Here is a 23,282-nt window from a genome sequence, read left to right on the forward strand (position 1 = left end):
TGGTGTGGTTCACGCCTATTATCCCAGCACTTAGGGAGGCCGAGGCAGGCAAGCATTTGAGATCAGCCTGAGCAACATGGTGAAGCCCCGTCTCTACACAAAATACAAAAGTTAGCTGGGCATGGTGGCGCATGTCTGTAGTCCCAGCTACTTGGGAGAAAGAAGTGGAAAGAAGTGGGAGGATCGCTTGAACCCAGGAGGTGGAGGTTGCAGTGAGCGAAGATCACACCACTGCACTCCACCTTGGGAGACAGAGTGAGACCCAATCTCAAAAAGAATAAAAAAGAAAAAGAAAAAGAATAGCTTTCATTGCAGTGGTTTTAGCAGCACCATACTGGAAGCAAGCTGAATATCCAACAGGAAGCGATTGCTAGCTGAAGTGTGGTCCATCTACACCGGCACCATCCGATAGAGCTTTTTGCAGTGATGGAAGTGGCCTGTGTCGCCACCCAGTACAGTGGCTCCGGTCATGTGTTTCCACTGAGCACTTGAAATGTGGCCAGTACACCTGAGGGACTAACTTTAATTTTAATTAATTTAAATTTAGCTGGCTGTGGTGCTGCACACCTATAGTCCCAGCGACTCGGGAGGCTGAGGTGGGAGGATCGCTTGAGGCTTGGAGGTTGAGACTGCAGTGTGCTATGATTGTGCCACTACATTCCAGCCTGAGCAACATAGCCAGACCTCATCTCTGAAAAATAAAAATGAAGAAGAAGACAAATTTAAATAGCCATGCGTGATTAGTGATTACCATCTCAAACAGTACACATCTACACGATAGAATATTTTGTAGCTGGAAACAAGAATAAGACAGATCTATATGGACTAATAAAAAAAAATTATTCTCCCAGTCTGGGCAACATAATGAGACCCCGTCTGGAAAGGAAGGAAGGAAAGAAGGAAGGAAGGGAGGAAGGGGGCCGGATGCTCTGGTTCACACCTGTAATCCCAGCACTCTGGGAGGCCAAGGCAGGCAGATCACGTGTGGTCAGTAGTTCAAGACCAGCCCGGCAACATGGCAAAATCCTGTCTCTACTAAAAATACAAAAATTACCCAGGAATTTTGGCTCAAGCCTATAGTCAAAGCTACTTGGGAGGCTGAAGCAGGAGAATCGCTCGAACCCCAAAAGGCAGAGGCTGCAGTGAGCCAAGATCATGCCACTGAGCTCCAGCTTGGGGGACAGAGACAGGCTCCATCTCAAAAAACAAAACAAAACAAAACAAAAAAAGAAGACAAGAAAATAAATTAGCCAAGAAGTGTAGTGGCCTGCACTTGTGGACCCAGCTACTAGTGAGGCTGAGGTGGAAGGATCGCTCAAGTCCCAGAGGTGGAGGCTGCAAGTGAGCCAAGATCACACCACTGCACTCCAGCCTGGATGACAATAAATAAATAAATGAACACCCTGCTGTGGGCTGAATGATTGAACTTTGAGAAAGGGAAACTATCCCCTTTCTACAGTGATGGGAACATTCTATAACTGCTCTGTTCAGTATAGTGACTCCAGACACCTGTTTCCATCAAGCATTTCAAATGTGGCTGGCGCAATTGAGGAGCACAGTTTTTTAATTTTAATTCATTTAAATTTAAAAAGTCACACGTGGTTAGCTTCTTAGAGTCGAGTTGCATAGCCTTGTCTTTCATTTTTCTTTCTTTTTTTTTTTTTTTTTTTTTTTTTGAGACGGAGTCTCACTCTTGTTGCCTAGGCTGGAGTGCAGTGGCACAATCTTGGCTCACTGCAACCTCCGCCTCCCAGGTTCAAGCAATTCTCCTGCTACAGACACATGCCACCACGCCCAGTTAATTCTTGTATTTTAGTAGAGACGGGGTTTCGCCATGTTAGCCAGGCTGGTCTTGAACTCCTGATCTCAAGTGATCCACTCACCTCGACCTCCCAAAGTTCTGGGATTACAGGCGTGAGCCACCACGCCTGGTCGGTTATTATTCTAATGGGGTGGGGAACTGCCACATAATCCTGTGTGTGTACACATACACAACTAGTGAGAAAATTGCAGAGAGTGACAGGCATTGTGATGAATGTAACGGCTACGGGGCCGGACGCAGTAGCTCATACCTGCAATCCCAGCATTTTGGGAGGCTGAGCCAGGAGGATCGTTTGAACTCAGGAGTTTGAGACTAGCCTGTGCAACATAGCGAGATCCCCTCCCTACAAAAAATACAAAAATTAGCCAGGTGCGGTGGTGCATGCCTGTAGTCCCAGCTACTTGAGGAGCTGATGCGGGAGGATCGCTTGAGCCCAGGAGGTCAAGGCTGCAGTGAGCTTTGTCTATGCCACGGCACTCCAGCCTGGATGACAAAATGAGACCCTGTCTCAAAAAAAAAAAGTGACTAAGGGAGACTGAGTGGGAGCGAAATGGCCAGAGGTGAGCCTGGTTGTCCAAAGCCAAGAGCTGGGATTGTGCTCCAAATGTCCTGGGCGAGATGGACACAGTGGCTCACACCTGTAATCCCAGCACTTTGGGAGGCCGAGGTGGTGGATCACCTGAGGTCAGGCGTTCAAGACCAGCCTGACCAACATGGCAAAACCCCGTCTCTACTAAAAATACAAAAATTAGCCAGGTGTGGTACTGCATGCCTGTAATCCCAGCTACTTAGAAGCCTGAGGCAGGAGAATCACTTGAACCTGGCAGGCGGAGGTTACAGTGAGCTGAGATAGCACCATTTCACTCCAGCCTGGGCAACAGAGCAAGACTCTGTCTCAAAATAAATAAATACATAAGTAAATAGCCTGGGTGGCCCTGGGAAAGTTTTAAGCCAGGAAGGGTTATTGGTTCTAGTAACTCACTGGGACTGGCAAACCAGGGAGTGGGAAGAGGCAGACGTGAGGCCAGTGAGGAGGGTGCTGGCATATACCTCTCAGGGACCCTGGGCTCCCCCTCACTTCCTCCCTTCAGACCCCGAGTACTTTCCTCTCCCCACTGTTGTATTTGCTCAAAGAGAGCATTGAAAATGAGGAACGAGGGATGTGGCTCCAGCCATCATCTTTCTGGAGATCTGTGCACTCCTAGACTGCTGAGAGGACAATGAATTGTCCAAGGCCCAGTGGGAGCAGAGACTAGTCGGGAGGGAAGAGGGGAGGAGATGGTGGCTTGGACACGGCTGTCGGTGAAGGGACAGGGCTGAAAGAGCTTAGGTGTGTGTTGGAGGCTGAGCGGATGGGCTTTGCTGATGAGTTAGGCTGGAGGAGTAAGAGGAAGAGAGAGAGAGAGGTTTTTGCGTGGACACGAAGACACGGTGTAGCTATTGAGTAAGAGAGAAAGTGGGAGGGACCGGTGAGGAAGAGCTGCAAATGGAGAGATCAGAAATGCTTTCTATTCTGTATTATATTTTTCAAAACAATACACATTCATGAGGAAATCATGGGACACCTCCAGACTCTGGGACATTTTTAAGTTAGCTAGCCTGGATTCCCCAAATGTCAATGTCCTAGAAAGGAAAAAAGCAGGGGATTGTTCTAGATTAAGAGAAGAAGGTGATGTCATAACCAAAGCAAAACACGAAAATCATTTGTCCGATCCTGGTTCAAAAAATAATTAGCTCTTACAGATATTCTTGGGATGCTCAGGAAAATTTGAATGTAGACTGAATAATAGATAAAATTATGGGATTCATTTATTAGATGTGATAATAGTATCACAGTTACCCTCAGGAGAGGCAAGCTGAAGTGCAGTATTTAGGGGTAAAAATGTGATGTTCGTAACCTCTTTTCCAATGATTCAGATAGATGGACAGAAAGATTGATAGCTGGATAGATAGAAAGATAGATGGATACATAGATGGACAGATGATAGATAGGATAGATGATCAACATATTAGATAGATAGATAAATAAATGGATGAATGGATGGAAGGATGGATGGATGGATGGATGGGTGGGTGGATGGATGGATGGATGGATGGATGGATGGATGGATGGATGGAAGGATGGATGGATGGACAAATGGAGGAAGGAAAGGGGGGATGGATGGATGGATAGATAGAGAGATAGATGAATAGATAGATAGATAGATGATAGAGGTATAGATAGATACATAGATATAGATACATAGATAAATAGATGATAGATAGATAGATAGATAGATAGATAGATAGATAGATAGATAGATAAAGGCTGGGCACTGTGGCTCATGCCTGTCATCCCAGCACTTTAAGAGGCCAAGATGGGTGGATCATTTGAGGTCAGGAGTTTGAGACCAGCCTGGCCAATATAGTGAAACTCTGTCTCTACTACAAATAAAAAAAAATTTTTTTTAATTAGCTGGCTTGTACCTCTAATCCTAGCTACTTGGGAGGCTGAGGCAGAAGAATCCCTTGAACCCAGGAGGTGGAGGTTGCAGTGAACTGAGATTCCCCCTGCTGCACTCCAACCTGGGCGACAGAGTGAGACTGTCTCAAATAAAAAAAAATATATGTAAGATATATAGATGATAGACAGATGGATAGATACACAGATAGGCAGACAGATGAATGAACAGACAGAGGATAGATAGACACATGGATGGATGAATAGATTAGATAGAGGATAGCTAGCTAGATAGCTAGACAGCTAGATAGCTAGATGATGGATGGATGGATGGATGGATGGATGGATGGATGGATGAATAGATGGTAGATGGATAGAGCAAATACAACAAAATGTTAACTTTTGAATCTAAGAGGAAGATTCATTACGCTAGTCTATTTTTCTTTCTTTTTTTTTTTTTTTGAGACGGAGTCTCGCTCTGTAGCCCAGGCTGGAGTGCAGTGGCCGGATCTCAGCTCGCTGCAAGCTCTGCCTCCCGGGTTTATGCCATTCTCCTGCCTCAGCCTCCCGAGTAGCTGGGACTACAGACGCCCACCACCTCACTGGGTTAGTTTTCTGTATTTTTTAGTAGAGATGGGGTTTCACCGTATTAGCTAGGATGGTCTCGATCTCCTGACCTCGTGATCCGCCTGTCTCGGCCTCCCAAAGTGCTGGGATTACAGGCTTGAGCCACCATGCCCGGCCCCTATTTTTCTTTCAACTTTTTGGTATGCTTGAAACATTTTTATAATTAAAAGTTTGAGGGGGTATTGAAAAAACTGGTTCATTTGATATATAGCAATGTGTAACAGCTTTTTTTTCTCACTGCAACCTCTGCCTCCTGAGTTCAAGCGATTCTCCTGCCTCAGCCTCCTAAGTAGCTGGGATTACAGGCATGCGCCATCAGGCCCTGCTAATTTTGTATTTTTAGTAGAGACGGGGTTTCTCTATGTTGGTCAGGCTGGTCTCAAACTCCCGACCTCAGGTGATCTGCCTCGGCCTCCCAGAGTGCTGGGTTTACAGGCACGAGCCTCCACGCCCGGCCTGTAACAGTTTTTCTGAATGTTTGGGCTGCACGTAGCTGCTTAGCACCTCTGCTTTGCTGGCCCCTGCTGGGCACCTGGGCACTACCTGAGGAGATTCCAGTGAATACCAGGGCACAAGAACCTGAATTATCCTGCAATGTGGACAATTTGGCCCAATTTTTGGAAGAGCACCCAGTGAGGAAGAGGTTTTTGGAAGTGACACCAATGAAAAGTGGGAGGAACCCAGAGCACAAAGGCTGTGTGTGGCCATGTTTCTTTAGCCACATCCAGAATCCCATGGGGTCTGATTAAAAATGCAGATTCTTGACCCTACCCAGGTCTTGCTAAGTCAGACCCTGGTGGAAGGGCTGAGACATTTTCATTCTAATTTTTTGTACAGACAGCGTCTTGTTATGTTGCCTGGACTGTTCTCAAACTCCTGGCCTCAAGTGATCCTCCCAGCTCAGCCTCCCAAAGTGCTGGGATTACAGGTGTAAACCACAGCATCTGGCTGCATTTGTATCTTTAACAAGTCCCGCAGTGGCGTCATACACACTTTACTTTATGAATCACTGGCCTACAGATGTGTACATTGGCTAGGTGAGGTGGCTCACGCCTGTAATCTCGGCACTTTGGGAGGCCAAGGCAGGTGGATCACCTGAGGTCAGGAGTTTAAGACCAGTCTGGCCAACGTGGCAAAACCCCGTCTCTACAAAAATACAAAAATTAGCCAGGCATGATGGCAGGTGCCTGTAATCCCAGCTACTTGGGAGGCTGAGGCAGGAGAATTGCTTGAACCTGGGAGGTGGAGGTTGCAGTGAGCTGAGATTGCACTATTGCACTCCAGCCTGGGTGACAGAGTGAGACTCCATGTCAAAAAGAAAAGAAAAAAAAAAGGCTGGGCACGGTGGCTCACGCTTGTAATCCTAGCACTTTGGGAGGCTGAGGGGGGAGGATCACGAGGTCAGGAGATCGAGACCATCCTGGCTAACACAGTGAAACCCTGTCTCTACTAAAAATACAAAAAATTAGCTGGGCATGGTGGCGGGCGCCTGTAGTCCCAGCTACTCAGGAGGCTGAGGCAGGAGAATTGCATGAACCTGGGAGGCAGAGCTTGCAGTAAGTCAAGATAGCGCAGGCAACAGAGTGAGACTCCATCTCAAAAACAAAAACAAAAAAGGATGTGTACGTTGAGTTTATCCAGAAGACAGCTGCTTTTGACTGCCTCCCCTCAAATCCATGACCTTTATGGCATTCTGATTTTTTTTCAGGGTGACGACACATTCAGCTTCAACTAATAGATTATAATTGGTCTAAACCAGTGGTTTACAAGGAGGGAAAATTTTGCCTCCCGGGGAACTTAGAAAATGTCTGGAGACTTTCTGGGTTATCACAGCTAAGGGTGACTGGGGTCCACAGGGTAGAGGCCAGGGATGCTGCTAAACATCCTACAATGCACAGGAAAGCTCCAAGCAAAGAATTATCCAGGCCAATACATCTGTCAATAGTGCTGAGTTAGAGAAGCCTTGGTCTAAACCAAACATAAAAACCCTACTCCCTACTTCGCAGCCTACTCTGCAGCTATTGAAGGCCACTGGACCCAGTTCTGACCAATGAGACCCGAAGGAAGTCAGAGAACGCTTTTCTTCATAAAAGAAACCCATGTGGCTGACCCCAATCCTCCCTGCCTCCTCCTTTGAATACAGACGTGATGTCTGGAGTTGTGGCAATAATCTTGCAACTATGAGAGAAAGGACAACAGACTCACACCCTGACATCAGAGTCCCTTATATCCAGACATCATCTTCTTCCTTTTTCTCTTTCTTTCTTTTTTTTTTTTTTTTTTGGAGACAGAACCTTACTCTGTCTCCCAGACTGGAGTGCAGTGATGCAATTATAGCTCACTGCAGCTTTGACCTCCCAGGCAACCCTGCTGCCTCAGCCTCCCAAGTAGCTGGGACTACAGGCCTGCACCTCTAGGCCTGGCTCTCATTCTTTTTATTGGTGTTGAAACTATAGAATCTATTTTTAAACTAACCCAGCTAAGTTGTTGTCTTTTGTAGAGACAGGGGTCTTGTTATGTTGCCAGGTATGGTCTTAAACGCCTGGCCTCAAGTGATCTTCCCACCTCGACCTCCCAAAGCACTGGGATTACAGGCGTGAGCCACTGCACCCAGTGTTAAAAAAAAAAAAAAAAAAATTATTAAAAATTTAAAAAGAATGATCATGGGCCAAGTATGGTGGCCCACACCTGTCATCCCAGCACTTTTGGGGACTGAGTTGGACAGATCACTTGAGACCAGAAGTTTGAGACCAGCCTAGGTAACATGGTGAAACCCCCATCTCTACAAAAAATACAATAGCTGGGACTACAGGCACCCACCACCACACCCAGCTAATATTTTGTATTTTTAGTAGAGAAGGAGTTTTGCTGTGTTGGGAGGCTGAGGCAGGAGAATGGCGTAAACCTGGGAGGTGGAGTTTGCAGTGAGCCTAGATCGTGCCACTGCACTCCAGCCTGGGTGACAGAGCGAGACTCCATCTCAAAAGGAAAAAAAAAAGGAAAAAAAGTTAGGGCCGGGCACAGTGGCTGACACCTGTAATCTCAGCACTTTGTGGGGCTGAGGCAGGTGGATCACTTGAGCCCAGGACTTTGGGACCAGCCTGGGCAACATGGTGAAACCCTGTCTCTACAAAAAAACACAAAAATTGGCTGGGCATGGTGGTGCACGCCTATTAGTCCCAGCGACTTGGGAGGCTGAGGTGGGGGGATCACTTGAGCCTGGGGAAGTCGAGGCTGCAGGGAGCCATGATCTCGCCATTGTACTCTGGCCTGGGCAACAGAGTGAGACCCTGTCTCAAAAAATAATGACAATAGGCCGGGCGCGGTGGCTCAAGTCTGTAATCCCAGCACTTTGGGAGGCCGAGACGGGCGGATCACGAGGTCAGGAGATCGAGACCATCCTGGCTAACACGGTGAAACCCCGTCTCTACTAAAAAATACAAAAAACTAGCCGGGCGTGGTGGCGGCGCCTGTAGTCCCAGCTACTCGGGAGGCTGAGGCAGGAGAATGGCGTAAACCCGGGAGGCGGAGCTTGCAGTGAGTTGAGATCCGGCCACTGCACTCCAGCCTGGGCGACAGAGCCAGACTCCGTCTCAAAAAAAAAAAAAAAATAATGACAATAATACCAGTCTGGCCAACATGGTGAAACCTTGTCTGTACTAAAAATACAAAAATTGGCTGGGTGTGGTGGCGCACACCTGTAATCCCAGCTACTCGGGAGGCTGAGGCATGAGAATCACTTGAACCTGGGAGGCAGAGGTTGCGGTGAGCTGAGATCTCTGCACTGCACTCCAGCCTGGGCGACAAGAACGAAACTCTGTTTTTTATATATATATATATATATAAATTCAGCATATTATATATATATAAATTCAGCGTGTATATATATATAAATTCAGCATATATATATATGCTGAAATTCCTGCAAACTAACATTAACTTTGTCTTCATTGCGGGCAGAATGGCAATAACATCATCTGGAGGTTATGATGATGTCATCTGGGTAGGAGGCAAATTTTTTTTTTCTCCTTACACTGGGCCCCACAGAAGAGGGTGAGGTTTGGCTGCAGGTTTGGGGGATATAGCTAAGGAAGGATGTCAGCTCTGGGCCAAGGACAGGAATGACCTATCAGATCCCCCAGGGAAGGAGCAGGACCTTGGAGCATTAATATCTGTGGCACACAATTGTGATTTCTCCACGTTGCAATTTCCTTTCACTATCCCCATGTCTAGCTGTCCTAAGGAAAGAGCCGGATCCCTGAGGCAGCCCAGAGAAGCCAACTCTAAGGTGTCAAGAGCTCATGAGCAGAATCTCCCAAGGCAGCCAGCTGGCTGAGTGACAAATGACGACAATCACAGATTTGTGGAGAGTACAAGCATTCTTCAGAAACTCCCAAAAATACCAGTGAGGGGAAACTGGTAAGTGGACTTCCTCGAGGACTCACGCACAGTGCAGAACAGACCACTGTCCCATGCGCTTGCAGGGACACACTGGCCCCTAAACACTGGCCCACACAGCACTGAGTCACACTTGCCCCTCCCTCTTGCCTACGGTCACTCCCCAGCCCTTCCCTCCCAGGAGATCGGCAGCTTTTGCACATTTTAAGATCACTTGAGAGTTTATAAATATGTCCTGTTTCTCTATGACCATCGCTATGGAAGAGATGAAGGTGTCCTAACCTGTTTCCCATCAAAACTTGTGTTCTAAGCCTAAAAGGAAAAGCAGCAATAAAAACAACCAAAACATTTTTTAAAAATAGGTTTTATAGTTCCAAAAACGATAAAAAGAGTAAGAGCCAAGCCTGGAGGTGCACATCTGTAGTCCAGCTACTTGGGAGGCTGAGGCAAGAGGATGGCTTGAGCTAGAGAGGTTTAGGCTGCAGTGAGCTGTGATCATGCCACTGCACTCCAGCCTGGGCGACAGAGGGAGACACCATTTGTTAAAAAAAAGAAAAAAAAAAAAAAAAAAAAAATTTTTTTTTTGTTTGAGGTGGAGTCTCACTCTGTCGCCCAGGCTGGAGTGCAGTGGCATAATCTCGGCTCACTGTAACCTCCACCTCCTGAATTCAAGCGATTCTCCTGCCTCAACCTCCCAAGTAGCTGGGATTATGGGTGCATACCACCACACCTGGCTAATTTTTGTACTTTTAGTAGAGACAGGATTTCACCGTTAGCCAGGCTGAGATCTCCAACTCCTGACCTCAGGCGATCCGCCCACCTCGGCCTCCCAAAGTGCTGGGATTACAGGCATGAGCCACTGCACCCGGTGTTGAAAAAAAAAAATTTTTTTTTAATTTAAAAAGAATGATCATGGGCCAAGTATGGTGGCCCAAACCTGTAATCCCAGCACTTTCGGGGACTGAGTTGGACAGATCACTTGAGACCAGAAGTTCGAGACCAGCCTGGGCAACATGGTGAAACCCCCATCTCTACAAAAAATACAAAAATTAGCCAAGTGTGGTGGCACACACCTATTTTCCTAATTACTTAGGAGGCTGAGGCGGGAGGATCACTTGAGCTCAGGAGTTCAAGACCAGCCTGGCCAACATGGGGAAATCCCAACTCTACAAAAAATACAAAAAATTAGTCAGACATGATGATGCACACTTATAGTTTCAGCTACTTGGGAGGCCGAGGCAGGCGGATCACCTGAGGTCGGGAGTTTGAGACCAGCCTGACCATCATGAAGAAACCCTGTCTCTACTAAAAATCCAAAAAAAATTATCCAGGCATGTTGGTGCATGCCTGTTATCCCAACTACTCAGAGGCTGAGGCAGGCGAATCGCTTGAACCTGGGAGGCAAAGGTTGCGGTAAGCCAAGATTGCACCATTGCACTCCAGCCTGGGCAACAAGAGCACAACTCCATCTCAGGAAAAAAAAAAAAAAAAAAAAAAAAAAAAAAAAAGATCTCAAATAGTAACTAGCAGTGATGAAACTTTTTTCTTTTTTGAGACAGGGGCTTGCTGTGTCACCCAGGCTGGAGTGTAGTGGCGTGAGCATGGTTCACTACAGCCTCCACCTCCCAGGCTCAAACAATCCTCCCACCTCAGCCTCCTGAGTAGCTGGGACTACAGGTGTGCACCACCACTCCCAGTTAATTTTTGTATTTTTTATTTTATTAATGTATCTGAAGCTCATTCTTCCTCAATACAATTACCTTGTATTAATTCAGTTAAAAGATATTTAACCCATTTACTCAGCTGGTCACAGTAGCTCATACCTGTAATCGCAGCACTTTGGGAGGCCAAGGTGGGTGGATCACCTGAGGTCAGGAGTTCAAGACCAGCCTGGCCAACATGGTGTAACCCTGTCTCTACTAAAAATACAAAAAAAAAAAAAAAAAAAAAAAATTAGCTAAGCGTAGTGACAGGCACCTGTAATCCCAGCTACTGGAGAAGCTGAAGCAAGAGAATTGTGTGAACCTGGGAGGCAGAGGTTAAAGTGGGCCAAGATCGTGCCACTGTACTCCAGCCTGGGCAACAGAGTGAGACTCTTTAAAAAAAAAAAAAAAAAGTATTTCAAAGGTATTTCATCCATTTACTGATAGCAACATTTGAAGCCAGTGGTTCCCAGGGCCATTAGTTTCACTAGGAGAGTTTTTTTAAATGCTGATGCCTGGGCCCCACTCCGGACCAAGCATTTGGTATTTGTTGAAAGCCCTCCAGCCCCATCTCTTCACTTGCTTTTCCCACCTCAGTTACGCTGGTCTCCTTTCTGTTCTTCAAATATGCCCAAGTCTTCCAGCCCCAGAGCCCCCGTGCTATTTCCTGACTCTGTACCTTCTGCAAAGCTAAGGCCCATCTTCCAGGTCTCATATAAATAGTGTCTTTCCTGAAAGCCTCTCCTGACCATCCGCAAGTAGGATCACAACCCCTCCCAGTCAACCTGACAGCCTCACATAACTCCTGTCACCATGTGTCATTTTCGCTTACTAGCAAATCAAAGAACAGAAGCAAGCCATTTGATTGTTTCTATTTTTTTTTTTTTTAGACAGAGTCTCATGAGCCTCCGTACAAAATAGAAAAGTTGATGGGATTTCAGGGAAAATGGATAATCTTCAGTTGGGGCAGTCAAGGAAGGCTTTGTGGAATCTTTGAATTAGATCTTGACATTATATTTTGACAGTACTTTAAATAAATACAAATAATGTTATTTTTTCTTAAGACTCATGCAACCGCATCTATGTAAGGGAATCCTTACATAGTGTTCATTCAAGTGTGAAACCACACTTTGGGATGCTTTACAATTTAACAGTCAGGAACACTTACTCTATTTTATTGATTTAAATTTGTCGAGGTGGCAGGGAACAACTGAGTGAAGGGTGGGAAATGGCAGTGTGTATGTGGGGGGAAAAAGTGGCCAGCAGATAAGGGAAGCAGGGTGCAGAGTATTTTGAGGGGTTAGACCTGACCAGCTACGACAGGAAATAGAGGCTCTAGATTGAAGAATAGCTACAATGGATGTTACGGAGAAATTCCAGCTGGGGTGGAAACATATAGCTGCAAAATTGGAAGAGCAGCTTATTCTAGGCAGAAAAGAAGAAAGTAAAAGGCATCTGAGGGGATAGTAAATTAATGCTTACTGATAAGTAAACAAGCCTCTGGAAGTAGAAAGGTAAAAGCATAAACTGCTTGGTCAACCACAACCGCTTGGGAGTGCTGCAGGCTTCATGACTAAACCAAAGTCTGTCCCTGAAGCTCCCTCTTCCGGCAGAAATAAACACTGCACACTAAGCTCGCTGACTCCTTTAAAAGGTGCTTGCCCATCTCTAAACAGTATACCTGTATGGGAGTCACAATTGTAATATCTTGGTGAGGGTTTTGTTGTGCCTTCAGGCAAACTATAAAAGGAACACTAATTTAAATAAATACAAACAATGTTATTTTGTTCTTAAGATTCATGCAACCACATCTATGTAAGTGAATCCTTATATGGTATTCATTCAAGTGTGAAACCAAACTTAGGGATGCTTTAAAATTTAACAATCAGGAACAAGACTCTGTTTAAAAAAAAAAAAAAAAAAAAAAAAGAAATGTTACAACTGTGTCAAATTATAAAAAAATAAAGTGAAATAGCACAGTGCAGAACAGACTGTACAGACCAGTGTGCTACCTTTTGTGTAAAGGGGAATTACATATATTATATATAAAATTTTTTATTGTTTGTGTACATACAGTACTCGCTATATATGCATAAAGTCTGAAAGTACATGCTGGGGGGAAGGGGTGGATGGGAGACAAGGATGGAAGATTTTTTTTGTTCGTTTGTTTTTGGAGACCGTGTCTCACTCTGTCACTCAGGTTGGAGTGTGGTGGCACAATCTTGGCTCACTGCAACCTCCACCTCCCAGGTTCAAGTGATTCTCCCACCTCAGCCTCCTGAGTAGCTGGGACTACAGGTGTGCGTCACCACGCCCAGTTAATTTTTGTATGTTTATTAGAGATGAGGTTTTGCCTATATATATATATTGGCCAGGCTGGTCTCGAACTCCTGACCTCAGGCGATCTGCCCACCGCGGTCTCCCAAAGTGCTACGATTACAGGATTACAGGTGTGAGCAGTGAGCAGCCTGGAAGATTTTTTGTTATATACTGTTTAAAAGTTTTTAAGTAGTTGAAACACATGAAGACATCACCTCAAAAAGTCATATTAATGATTCAAAAATATGCACATTAAGGATTTTTTTGAAAAATTTAAAAATTGAGAAATATCACAGGACAGTAATACAGTAATCATGAATAATTACAAAAATAAGTGCTGGCTGGGCATGGTGGCTCATGCCTGTAATCCCAGCACTTTGGGAGGCCGAGGCGGGTGGATCACAAGGTCAGGAGCTCGAGACCATCCTGGCTAACACGGTGAAACCCCATCTCTACTAAAAACAGAAAAAATTAGCCGGGCCTGGTGGCGGGCACCTGTAGTCCCAGCTACTTGGGAGGCTGAGGTAGGAGAATGGCGTGAACCCGGGAGGCGGAGCTTGCAGTGAGCCGAGATCGCGCCACTGCACTGCAGCCTGGACGACAGAGCGAGACTCTGTCTCAAAAAAAGAAAAGTATCCCTGGAAAGTAAAATTGAGTAGGGAATTTAAATGGGTTATTATCACCTTTGACTTTATAAACCTGCACTCAAACACACAAAATGTGTATGTATTTAATTACAAATAGTAATTAAAGACCTGGCATGGTCCCTCACACCTGTAATCTCAGCATTTTGGGAGGCAGAGGCAGGAGAATCACTTGAGGTGGCAGTTTGAGACTAACCTAGGCAACAGTGAAATCCCTTTTTTTTTTTTTTTTTTTTTTTTTTTTTTTGAGACTGAGTCTGGCTCTGTTGCCCAGGTTGGAATGCAGTGACACAATGTCAGCTCACTGCAACCTCCACACCGTGGGTTCAAGCGATTCTCCTGCCTCAGCCTCCCGAGTAGCTGGGATTACAGGCACCTACCTGCCAACACACTCAGCTATTTTTTGTATATTTTGTATATTTAGTAGAGATGGGGTTTTGCCTTGTTGGCCAGCACGGTCTCGAACTCCTGACCTCAGGTGATCAGCCCGCCTTGACCTCCCAAAGTGGCTTACAGGCGTGAGCCACCGCACCCAGCCTGAAATCCCCTATTTTTAAAAAGGACAAATAAATGTGTTTTTTTTTTTCCCTCTGGGAGTGACAATACATGGAAATTTCACTTTCTACATCACTAATTTTATGAATGTGCTTATGTTGCTCTATACTGCTTTTCAAAACTTTTCTGGTACCTATGCTTGTAATTGAACTTGATAGAAGCACTTTAGTTCAAGGGGCCAAATGTTCTTCAGTGATTTTTCAAGTGAGCATCCTCACCTCTACAACACTCACACAGCTTAAAACAGACTCATGTTCGCTCATGCCAAGATCCTGCCGGCTCTGCACAATGCTGTAACACCAATATGACCCAGTTCCCACATCCCACATCTTCAACGGCTTTAGCAGCCACGGCCTTTCTCGCATTTGACTTAATGCAGCTTTTAGGTTTTCAAAAAGCACTTGACACTGATTTATCAACGTTGTAATGCCTGACACCAAGTGTACATCTTTAAGACACCATTCAAGGTATTTTTTCCTTATACTAAGGTCACCCAGGTTTTAATGGGCACTAAAATTACACAGAAATTTGCATACTAACTGGAAGTGATCGCCTGCCTAGTAGTGGTTGAATTTGTTGGGTTCTTGTAATGTTTCCTGATTCATGTACTCACTTGCATGGGAGGGTCATTGAAATTATTATACATTAGATGCACTCATAATGAAAATTCACAAAGGATTTCCTTAAGATTTACAAATTTCTCAAATTTTAGTCCAGTAACCCTAACCCTAAAGCTAAAACTGGTTTAAGCCACCCTTAGCTGCTTTACAATTGCTGCAAACAACGTTGAGGTTCTTCTACAGCAGAGGTTGTTCATGAATCCCCTAAAACTTTAGGGGGGAGGGGAAGGAGTGATTCTCCTTGGGAAAAACCTTCCAAGACCTTTAAAGGGCCTCTGGATGACTGCCTGGTGTCCACCCCTTGTATTAAACCAGTTTCCCTGAACTTCTGCCTTTGGTTCTAGTCAACACCTTACCAGGACCATTCAATTGGGCAAATGCTACTATACACTTGGGACAAATCCAAAGGTCAATTGTTTCCCCCACTGGTTATGTGCCAATCCTCCATCTGTAGTCACAAAAAATGTGACATTTTATCAGCAAGAATTGTTTCAAGGAATAGCTCATTCTCTAACCACTAATTCCTTTTCTACACCTTGGTGGCTATGCCTTTTAATGCTTTACCTGCCACATCCTCTTAAAATTTGATCCCATGATTGTCTACGCAGCTGAATGTACATTTATACAGACCTATGTACTTAAAGCATCCTTTCATAGTTACCCTCCCACCTTTTAAAATTCCTTCCTCCTTCCTGGTGTTACGGTAATTCTCCCATTCTCTTACCTCACACATCACCCACAAACCAGTAAACTTGGAGTTAAATCTACGTATGTAAAATACTTCCATCTCCCAACATCTTGTCTTGCTGTTCCCCCAGCGGGAGTACAGTGGCACTCAGATCACTGCAACCTCCGCTTCATTGGTTCAAGGGATTCTCCTGCCTTACCCTCCCATGCAGCTGAAATCACAGGCACTCACACCTGCCTTTTTGTATTTTCAGTAGACATAGGGTTTCACCACGTTGGCCAAGCTGGTCTTGAAGCTGGCTTTTATTTGCACCCACCTTCCACAGTTCATACTATATTAAGTTCAACCCCTTCACTGACATTTCACTGTTACCACAGCAACATTTGTAGACTGAAAACCTTGATCCCCTTCACCCAGTCTAATGCAAAATAACCTTAACTTTTAAAAAACCACACCAGTTGGGAATGCAACAACTTTATTGAAAGAAAAGTGCAATGAAATTTGTTGAAACCTTAAAAGGGGAAACTTAGGCACCCCCCCTCAAGCGCAGGACCAAGTGCAGAGTGGACTCTTTCTGGATGTTGTAGTCAGACAGGGTGCGTCCATCTTCCAGCTGTTTCCCAGCAAAGATCAACCTCTGCTGGTCAGGAGGGATGCCTTCCTTGTCCTGGATCTTTGCCTTGACATTCTCAATGGTGTCGCTGGGCTCCACCTCGAGGGTGATGGTCTTGCCAGTCAGGGTCTTCACGAAGATCTGCATCCCACCTCTGAGGCGGAGCACCAGGTGCAGGGTGGACTCTTTCTGGATGTTGTAGTCAGACAGGGTGCGCCCATCTTCCAGCTGTTTTCCAGCAAAGATCAACCTCTGTTGGTCAGGAGGGATGCCTTCCTTATCCTGGATCTTTGCCTTGACATTTTCGATGGTGTCACTGGGCTCCACCTCGAGGGTGATGGTCTTGCCAGTCAGGGTCTTCACGAAGATCTGCATCCCACCTCTGAGGCGGAGCACCAGGTGGAGGGTGGACTCTTTCTGGATGTTGTAGTCAGACAGGGTGCGCCCATCTTCCAGCTGCTTTCCAGCGAAGATCAACCTCTGCTGGTCAGGAGGGATGCCTTCCTTGTCCTGGATCTTTGCCTTGACATTTTCGATGGTGTCACTGGGCTCGACCTCCAGGGTGATTGTCTTGCCAGTCAGGGTCTTCACGAAGATCTGCATCCCACCTCTCAGACGGAGCACCAGGTGCAGGGTGGACTCTTTCTGGATGTTGTAGTCAGACAGGGTGCGCCCATCTTCCAGCTGTTTCCCAGCAAAGATCAACCTCTGTTGGTCAGGAGGGATGCCTTCCTTATCCTGGATCTTTGCCTTGACATTTTCGATGGTGTCACTGGGCTCGACCTCCAGGGTGATGGTCTTGCCAGTCAGGGTCTTCACGAAGATCTGCATCCCACCTCTGAGGCGGAGCACCAGGTGCAGGGTGGACTCTTTCTGGATGTTGTAGTCAGACAGGGTGCGCCCGTCTTCCAGCTGTTTTCCAGCAAAGATCAACCTCTGTTGGTCAGGAGGGATGCCTTCCTTATCCTGGATCTTTGCCTTGACATTCTCGATGGTGTCACTGGGCTCCACCTCGAGGGTGATGGTCTTGCCAGTCAGGGTCTTCACGAAGATCTGCATCCCACCTCTGAGGCGGAGCACCAGGTGCAGGGTGGACTCTTTCTGGATGTTGTAGTCAGACAGGGTGCGCCCATCTTCCAGCTGCTTTCCAGCGAAGATCAACCTCTGCTGGTCAGGAGGAATGCCTTCCTTATCCTGGATCTTTGCTTTGACGTTCTCGATGGTGTCACTGGGCTCCACCTCGAGGGTGATGGTCTTGCCAGTCAGGGTCTTCACGAAGATCTGCATCCCACCTCTGAGGCGGAGCACCAAGTGCAGGGTGGACTCTTTCTGGATGTTGTAGTCAGACAGGGTGCGCCCATCTTCCAGCTGCTTTCCGGCAAAGATCAGCCTCTGCTGGTCGGGAGGAATGCCTTCCTTGTCCTGGATCTTTGCCTTGACATTTTCGATGGTGTCACTGGGCTCAACCTCAAGGGTGATGGTCTTGCCAGTCAGAGTCTTCACGAAGATCTGCATTGTCTAACAAAAGAGCCAAAAACCACCAGGATTTAGCAGACAACGTACTAATCTTCCTAATAAAACTATGTTATATTCACCCAAATGGTTACAATTTAAAAGGTACCTAAGAAATTTCACAAAATACACTCGCCAACCCCGAATGCATAGTTTAAAACCCAGACTTCAGCTACTTAAGAAAATAGGTACATAGAACTGACCAAAGAAACTGACGCCTCACTTATTCCTCCCCTCACCAGAGATCAGGCCCCTGTCGACTCAGGAAGGCCTACCCTAGGCCCCAACCCTGCGTCCTGCGACGAAGAAAAGCCTACTGCACACCTACCGGCAGGTGGCCCCACCCTACATTATGAGCCAACAGAACGGATGACGTCACGACACTGCGAGGGCGCGCGCGCTCAAGCTACGGGTGCACTGCCAAGTGGCACCGCCATTAACTGCCGCCCCCGCAAAAGACGACAAAGCGAGTTCTCCGGTCAGTGACAGACTTTCACATCAAGGTCCCCAAATGGTGCCCCAGCCCACCTCACCAGAATAAGAGCGTTCCCGCATTAGCGAAAACCTCGAGGCCTTGGGTTCTTGCCGCAAACCATGCCCCCCACCTTGTTTCAACAACCTCACAGCCCGCCTCACAAGAGTCTTCCATTCAAGACTCGGGAACAGCCGCCATTTTGCTGCGCTCCCCTCCCACCGCTGCTCAGGGGCACCTTCCTCGCGGACCCGGACTACAGCCCTCCGCGGTCTCTCGACCCGCGGCGTCGACCCCCCTCCATCCCACCGAGCGGCCCAGCGGCCACGAAAGCCCTGGCCGGCCCAGCAGCCCTCTGCTCACCAAGTGGCGATGACACCGACACACAAACAAGAACTGCGATCCCACTCCCGGCTACGACGGAACTGGCTGCGCCACACCCGGCGCGTCCTTATATAGTCATCGGCGTTCACCGCCTCAAGAAAATCCCTCCGCAGAATCGCCGAGAAGGGACTACTTTTGCTCGCCCGTTCCGGTCTCTGGAAAGAAAACCAGTGCCCTAGAGTCACCGAAGTCCCGTCCCAAAATGTCCTCCTGCTGAGACTGGGGTTCTGGGACCCAGTCTGGTGGGCAGCGGGCCGCCGTCCTGAGCGTCCAAGCGGAAGAATCAGGGCGCTCGCTGCGCCCTGCGGCCATGACGTGGAGGCGCTCGCCGAGAGGAGGGGGGCGTCCGCGGGAGGCGCCAAAACCCGGCGCGGAGTCCGCGGCGCCAGGAGCGGGTGGGCGGCCCCCGTTCCTCAGCCCCGGCCCCGCGGCCCCTCCCCTCAGCCCCCGCGGTCCCCTCGGGTCGAGAACCCCGAGTTCGGCGGACGTGGGGCGCGGACCGAGCGCCTCCCGCAGAGTCGGGGTCTCCCTCCCCTCCCTCGCGACCCGCCCTGGCCCACCCCGCGAGACGGACGGGTCTTTATTTTTGGGTCACATTTGAGATAATGACGGGGCTTCCTTTGCTCAGCCCCCCTCAGTCTTCCTGAGCTTCCCAGCCCGGTCGCGGGGGCTCCCAGGTGCCGCGCCCCTCCCCCACTGCGGGCCGCGGGACAAGGACAGTGATTCAGCAGATCTCAGGCCAGGCGCGGCCCTAAAGCTGGGGAACGCTCGAGAACTTTCGAGGGGAGACACTGCAGAGGAGCTGGTGTCCAGTTTAAATTTGGAAAAGAGAGGCGGAAACCCCACAAATTTTTTTTTTTTAGCTGGAACCCAAGGCTGAGGGAACGACATTCTTCTAGACTGTTCTTTCACCTTCCTGTACATTCTGAGGGCCGGGTATGGAAAGGTCCTACTTGGTTCCAACAGGGAGGCCTGGAAATTTCTCTGGTTTCAATGGGTACGATTATTGTAATCAGGATCCATTCAATAATCGGACCCATTTAAACCGGAGGTTTTAAAAGACAGGAATAGAATCCCAGCCCTATTTCAGGGCAGGGTAGGGTGTCAAATATGAAATGTAATTCTACAAGGCAATTCTATTTTGATAAAAGAAGTGGGGAGAGAAGAATCACCAGCCAGGTTTTTAAATTTTTACCACAACCTATTTTGTGATCCTTATGTGTCATTTTTTCAGTATATTTTTAAAATGTTTTAACATATACGAACATGGTGAGATTTTTTAAATGTGTCTTTTAAAAGTGTACAGTGAAAAGTCTCCCTCATGCCTTCAGTTTCCCAGTCACTGTTCCTTCTGGAGTCTTCTAGAAATAGTCCCTGTTTCTACAAATGTATTGGAGGTAGGGAGACTATTTTGATTTCTACCCTTGAAAGCTTCAAAAAGAGAGAAAAAGAGGCTAGCAACTGAAAAATATTTTGCCATTAGGAAAAGACTACATTCTTGTTTTAAGTTATGAACATTACATTATTTAAACGGCACACTTAAAATATGCATCAAAGCAAAATGAACCTGCTACGTATTCTCTATGGTAACCCATGTTTGTGTGCATTTATGAAAATCCAAGATCTGTGCAATGTTCAAAACAGACTTTGACATCTCTAATTTTTAACAATTTTAAGAGAATGAATTCATGTGTTAGTGGGAAATTAAAAGGAATAATAAGTGTCATCTTCCAGGATTGGCAGGAAACTCCAGTGAGTTCCAATACACATTTCTGCAAAGTTTTTGTTTTTTGTTTTTCCCCTAGATTTCGGGAAGGAGTTTTGAAAGGAATAAAAAGATGAGATTCTTTGTGAGGTGACGAGGCCTGGCTTTCAACCACGCCCTGGTTGCTTTTGGCTGTTACTCTGCTGCAAGCCTTGTGATTCATGTTGTTTAAAGGCTGAGTCACCAGCTTTGTGACATAGCTTTTTTCAGAGTCCAAAAGGTACAGAGAAAAAACAGCCCTGACTGCAGAGGGATGGGAGGGAGAGGAGGACAGAAGGAGGAAAAAGGAAGAAGAGGGGATAAGGGTAGGGTGGGTAATGGGCCAAAGGTTAGCTACAGAGAAACCAATGTTGTCTCTAGCAGAAAAAAATTATTGAAAACACCCCAGCATTCCCTAACTTAAATGGTTATTGGAGCAAACAGAAATAAACCTTTCTCCAAGGTCACTGAGGTGACAGAGAAAGGAAAAGAAAATGGCCTTCCAAAACACAGGTGTCTGATGCTTCTCTAGAACAATGGTTCTCAACAAGGAGTGATTTGCCCTTCAGGGGGACATTTGGCAATATCTGGAGATATTCTTGGTTGTCACAACTCAGGGGAGGTTAGGGGGTGATACTACTAATACTAGCACTCTTGGTAGACACCAGGGATGCCGCTGAACATTCTATGAGGGACAGTCCCCCACAATAATTAATCCGACCCAAAATGTTAATAGTGCTGAAATTGAGAAACCGTGTCCTACAAAGAATTTTTGTTGTTGCAACCACGGCTTTTCTATTTTCCGAAAGGGTTTCCAAAGTCTAAATGTCCCACTTGGACTCAGGAGTCAGGTATCAACTCACGCTCTTAAAACCTAAACCCTGCTGACCTAGAATGCGATGTGCTAGAATGTGCGAGAATCGGGATGAGTCACTGGATCCGTTTTCAGTTCGTTCCACCCCCAGATCCGTCCTTTGCAGGCGCCCTAGAAAAGATTGCTTCAGAGCTGGCACCAATGGAGAAGGGACAGAGGCCCAGCAACAGGGCGGGATTGGCAGGCGGAAGGGAGCATGTGATGGGCTGAGCTCACAAAGGGCCCGGGTGCTGGGCTGCAGCTGGGCGGTGCGGGGGTGGATCAGTGCCTGCTCTTCCGCCTTCCTTTCTCCCCGCCCCATAAGGATTCAGTTCCCCCTTCTGAAAGTCACCACCTTGTACGTGATTTAATCCAGCCCCATGAAACTGTCTGAGAGCATGAGTGAGGGTCAACAAACTTGTTTCCCCCAAGAAAAAGGGTGGAGTCAGAGAGGTGGTGGGAAGGGTTTGCCTTGCTTTGTCATCGCTTATATAACCAGAAAAGGTTGTCAAGGACACCTGCAGGTTAAGGCCTGGCAAACAGGAAGAAAAAAAAAACCTTAGGGAATATGTTCTTCCTGTTTCTACTTGTGTTGTATAACTGTGTGGTGGAACACAAACTGCTCCAGCTTAAAAATAAGCCATTCATCTCAGCAGGCAAAACCGGACTTAAGAGCTAGTCTCTAAATTTGCCTAGTTTAGGAACATTAGGAAGTTATTTAACCTATTTGGGCTTTGTTTTTGTCGTTGTTTGGTTTTGTCTTAAAATTGTAAAATACACATAAAATTTACCATTCTTAAGTGTACATTTTTTGTAACATGAAGTACATTCAGTGTTGTGCATCAGCCATCACCACCATCCGTTTCTGGAACTCTTTTCATCTTGCAAAACAAACTCTGTCCCCATGAAAAACTAACTCCCCATTTCTCCTCCCACCAGCCCCTGGCATCCACCATTCTACTTTGTGTCTCTATGAATTTTACTACTCATGTGACCTCATATAATAAGCTTTAAGTGTAAAATAAAATTTAATAGTTGAAAAAGCACTTTTTTCAAAGAGTATTTCTAGGAAGCTCCAGTTCCTAACACTAGCCTTTAACAATAACAACAACTTGAGGTATTTTTTTTCCTTGTCATGCACTAGCAGAAATATTTGGCTTTGTTTCTTTGTTTTTTGAAACAGTATCTCGCTCTGTCATGCAGTGGTATGATCACGGCTCACTCTGCAGCCTGGACATTCAGGCTCAGGTGATCCTCCCACCTCAGCCTCCTGGGTAGGTAGGACTACGGGTATGTGCCACCACACCTAATTTTTGTGTTTTTTTTTGTAGAGAGGAGGGTTTTGCACTTTGGGAGGCTGAGATAGGTGGATACCTGAGGTCAGGAGTTGGAGACCAACCTGGCCAACGTGCTGAAACTCCATCTCTACTAAAAATACAAACATTATCAGGCGCGGTAGCTCACGCCTGTAGTCCCAGCTACTCTAGAGGCTGAGGCAGGAGAATCACTTGAGCCCTAGAGGCAGAGGTTGCAGTGAGTCAAGATCGTGTGCCACTGCACTCCAGCCTGGGTGACAGAGTGAGACTCCGTCTCCAAAAAATAAAATAAGAGACAGGGATTTCACCATGTTGCCCAGGCTGGTCTTGAACTCCTGGGCTCAAGTGATCCTCCTGCCCTGGCCTCCCACAGGGCTGGGAATACAGATGTGAGCCAATGTGCCTGGCTGAAATATTTAATTACAAGGTACAAAGTAATGTCATATAAGTGGGGGTCATAGTAAGAAATAAAAAATAAAAATTAAAAAAATTGAAAAAAATAGCCAGGCATGGTTTACATGTGTAATCCCAGCATTTTGGAAGGCCAGCGTGAGAGGGTCATTTCAGCCCAG

The 23,282-nt window shown here is 46.6% G+C and overlaps 1 protein-coding gene across 1 annotated transcript; it reads right to left on the minus strand.

Moving 5' to 3' along the window:
• Window positions 1-16,274: 16,274 nt before the first annotated feature.
• Window positions 16,275-19,149, minus strand: UBC (ubiquitin C). Its single transcript, XM_008005182.3, has 2 exons — window positions 18,777-19,149; window positions 16,275-17,947 (listed from the first exon to the last, which is right to left on the minus strand). Exon 2 carries the CDS (start codon window positions 17,942-17,944, stop codon window positions 16,343-16,345), a length of 1,602 nt encoding a protein of 533 aa, XP_008003373.3. The 5' UTR covers window positions 17,945-17,947; window positions 18,777-19,149; the 3' UTR covers window positions 16,275-16,342.
• Between the last annotated feature and the right edge of the window lie 4,133 nt (window positions 19,150-23,282).

Source organism: Chlorocebus sabaeus, chromosome 11 (genome assembly GCF_047675955.1).
Source record: "Chlorocebus sabaeus isolate Y175 chromosome 11, mChlSab1.0.hap1, whole genome shotgun sequence".
Taxonomy (NCBI): domain Eukaryota; kingdom Metazoa; phylum Chordata; class Mammalia; order Primates; family Cercopithecidae; genus Chlorocebus; species Chlorocebus sabaeus.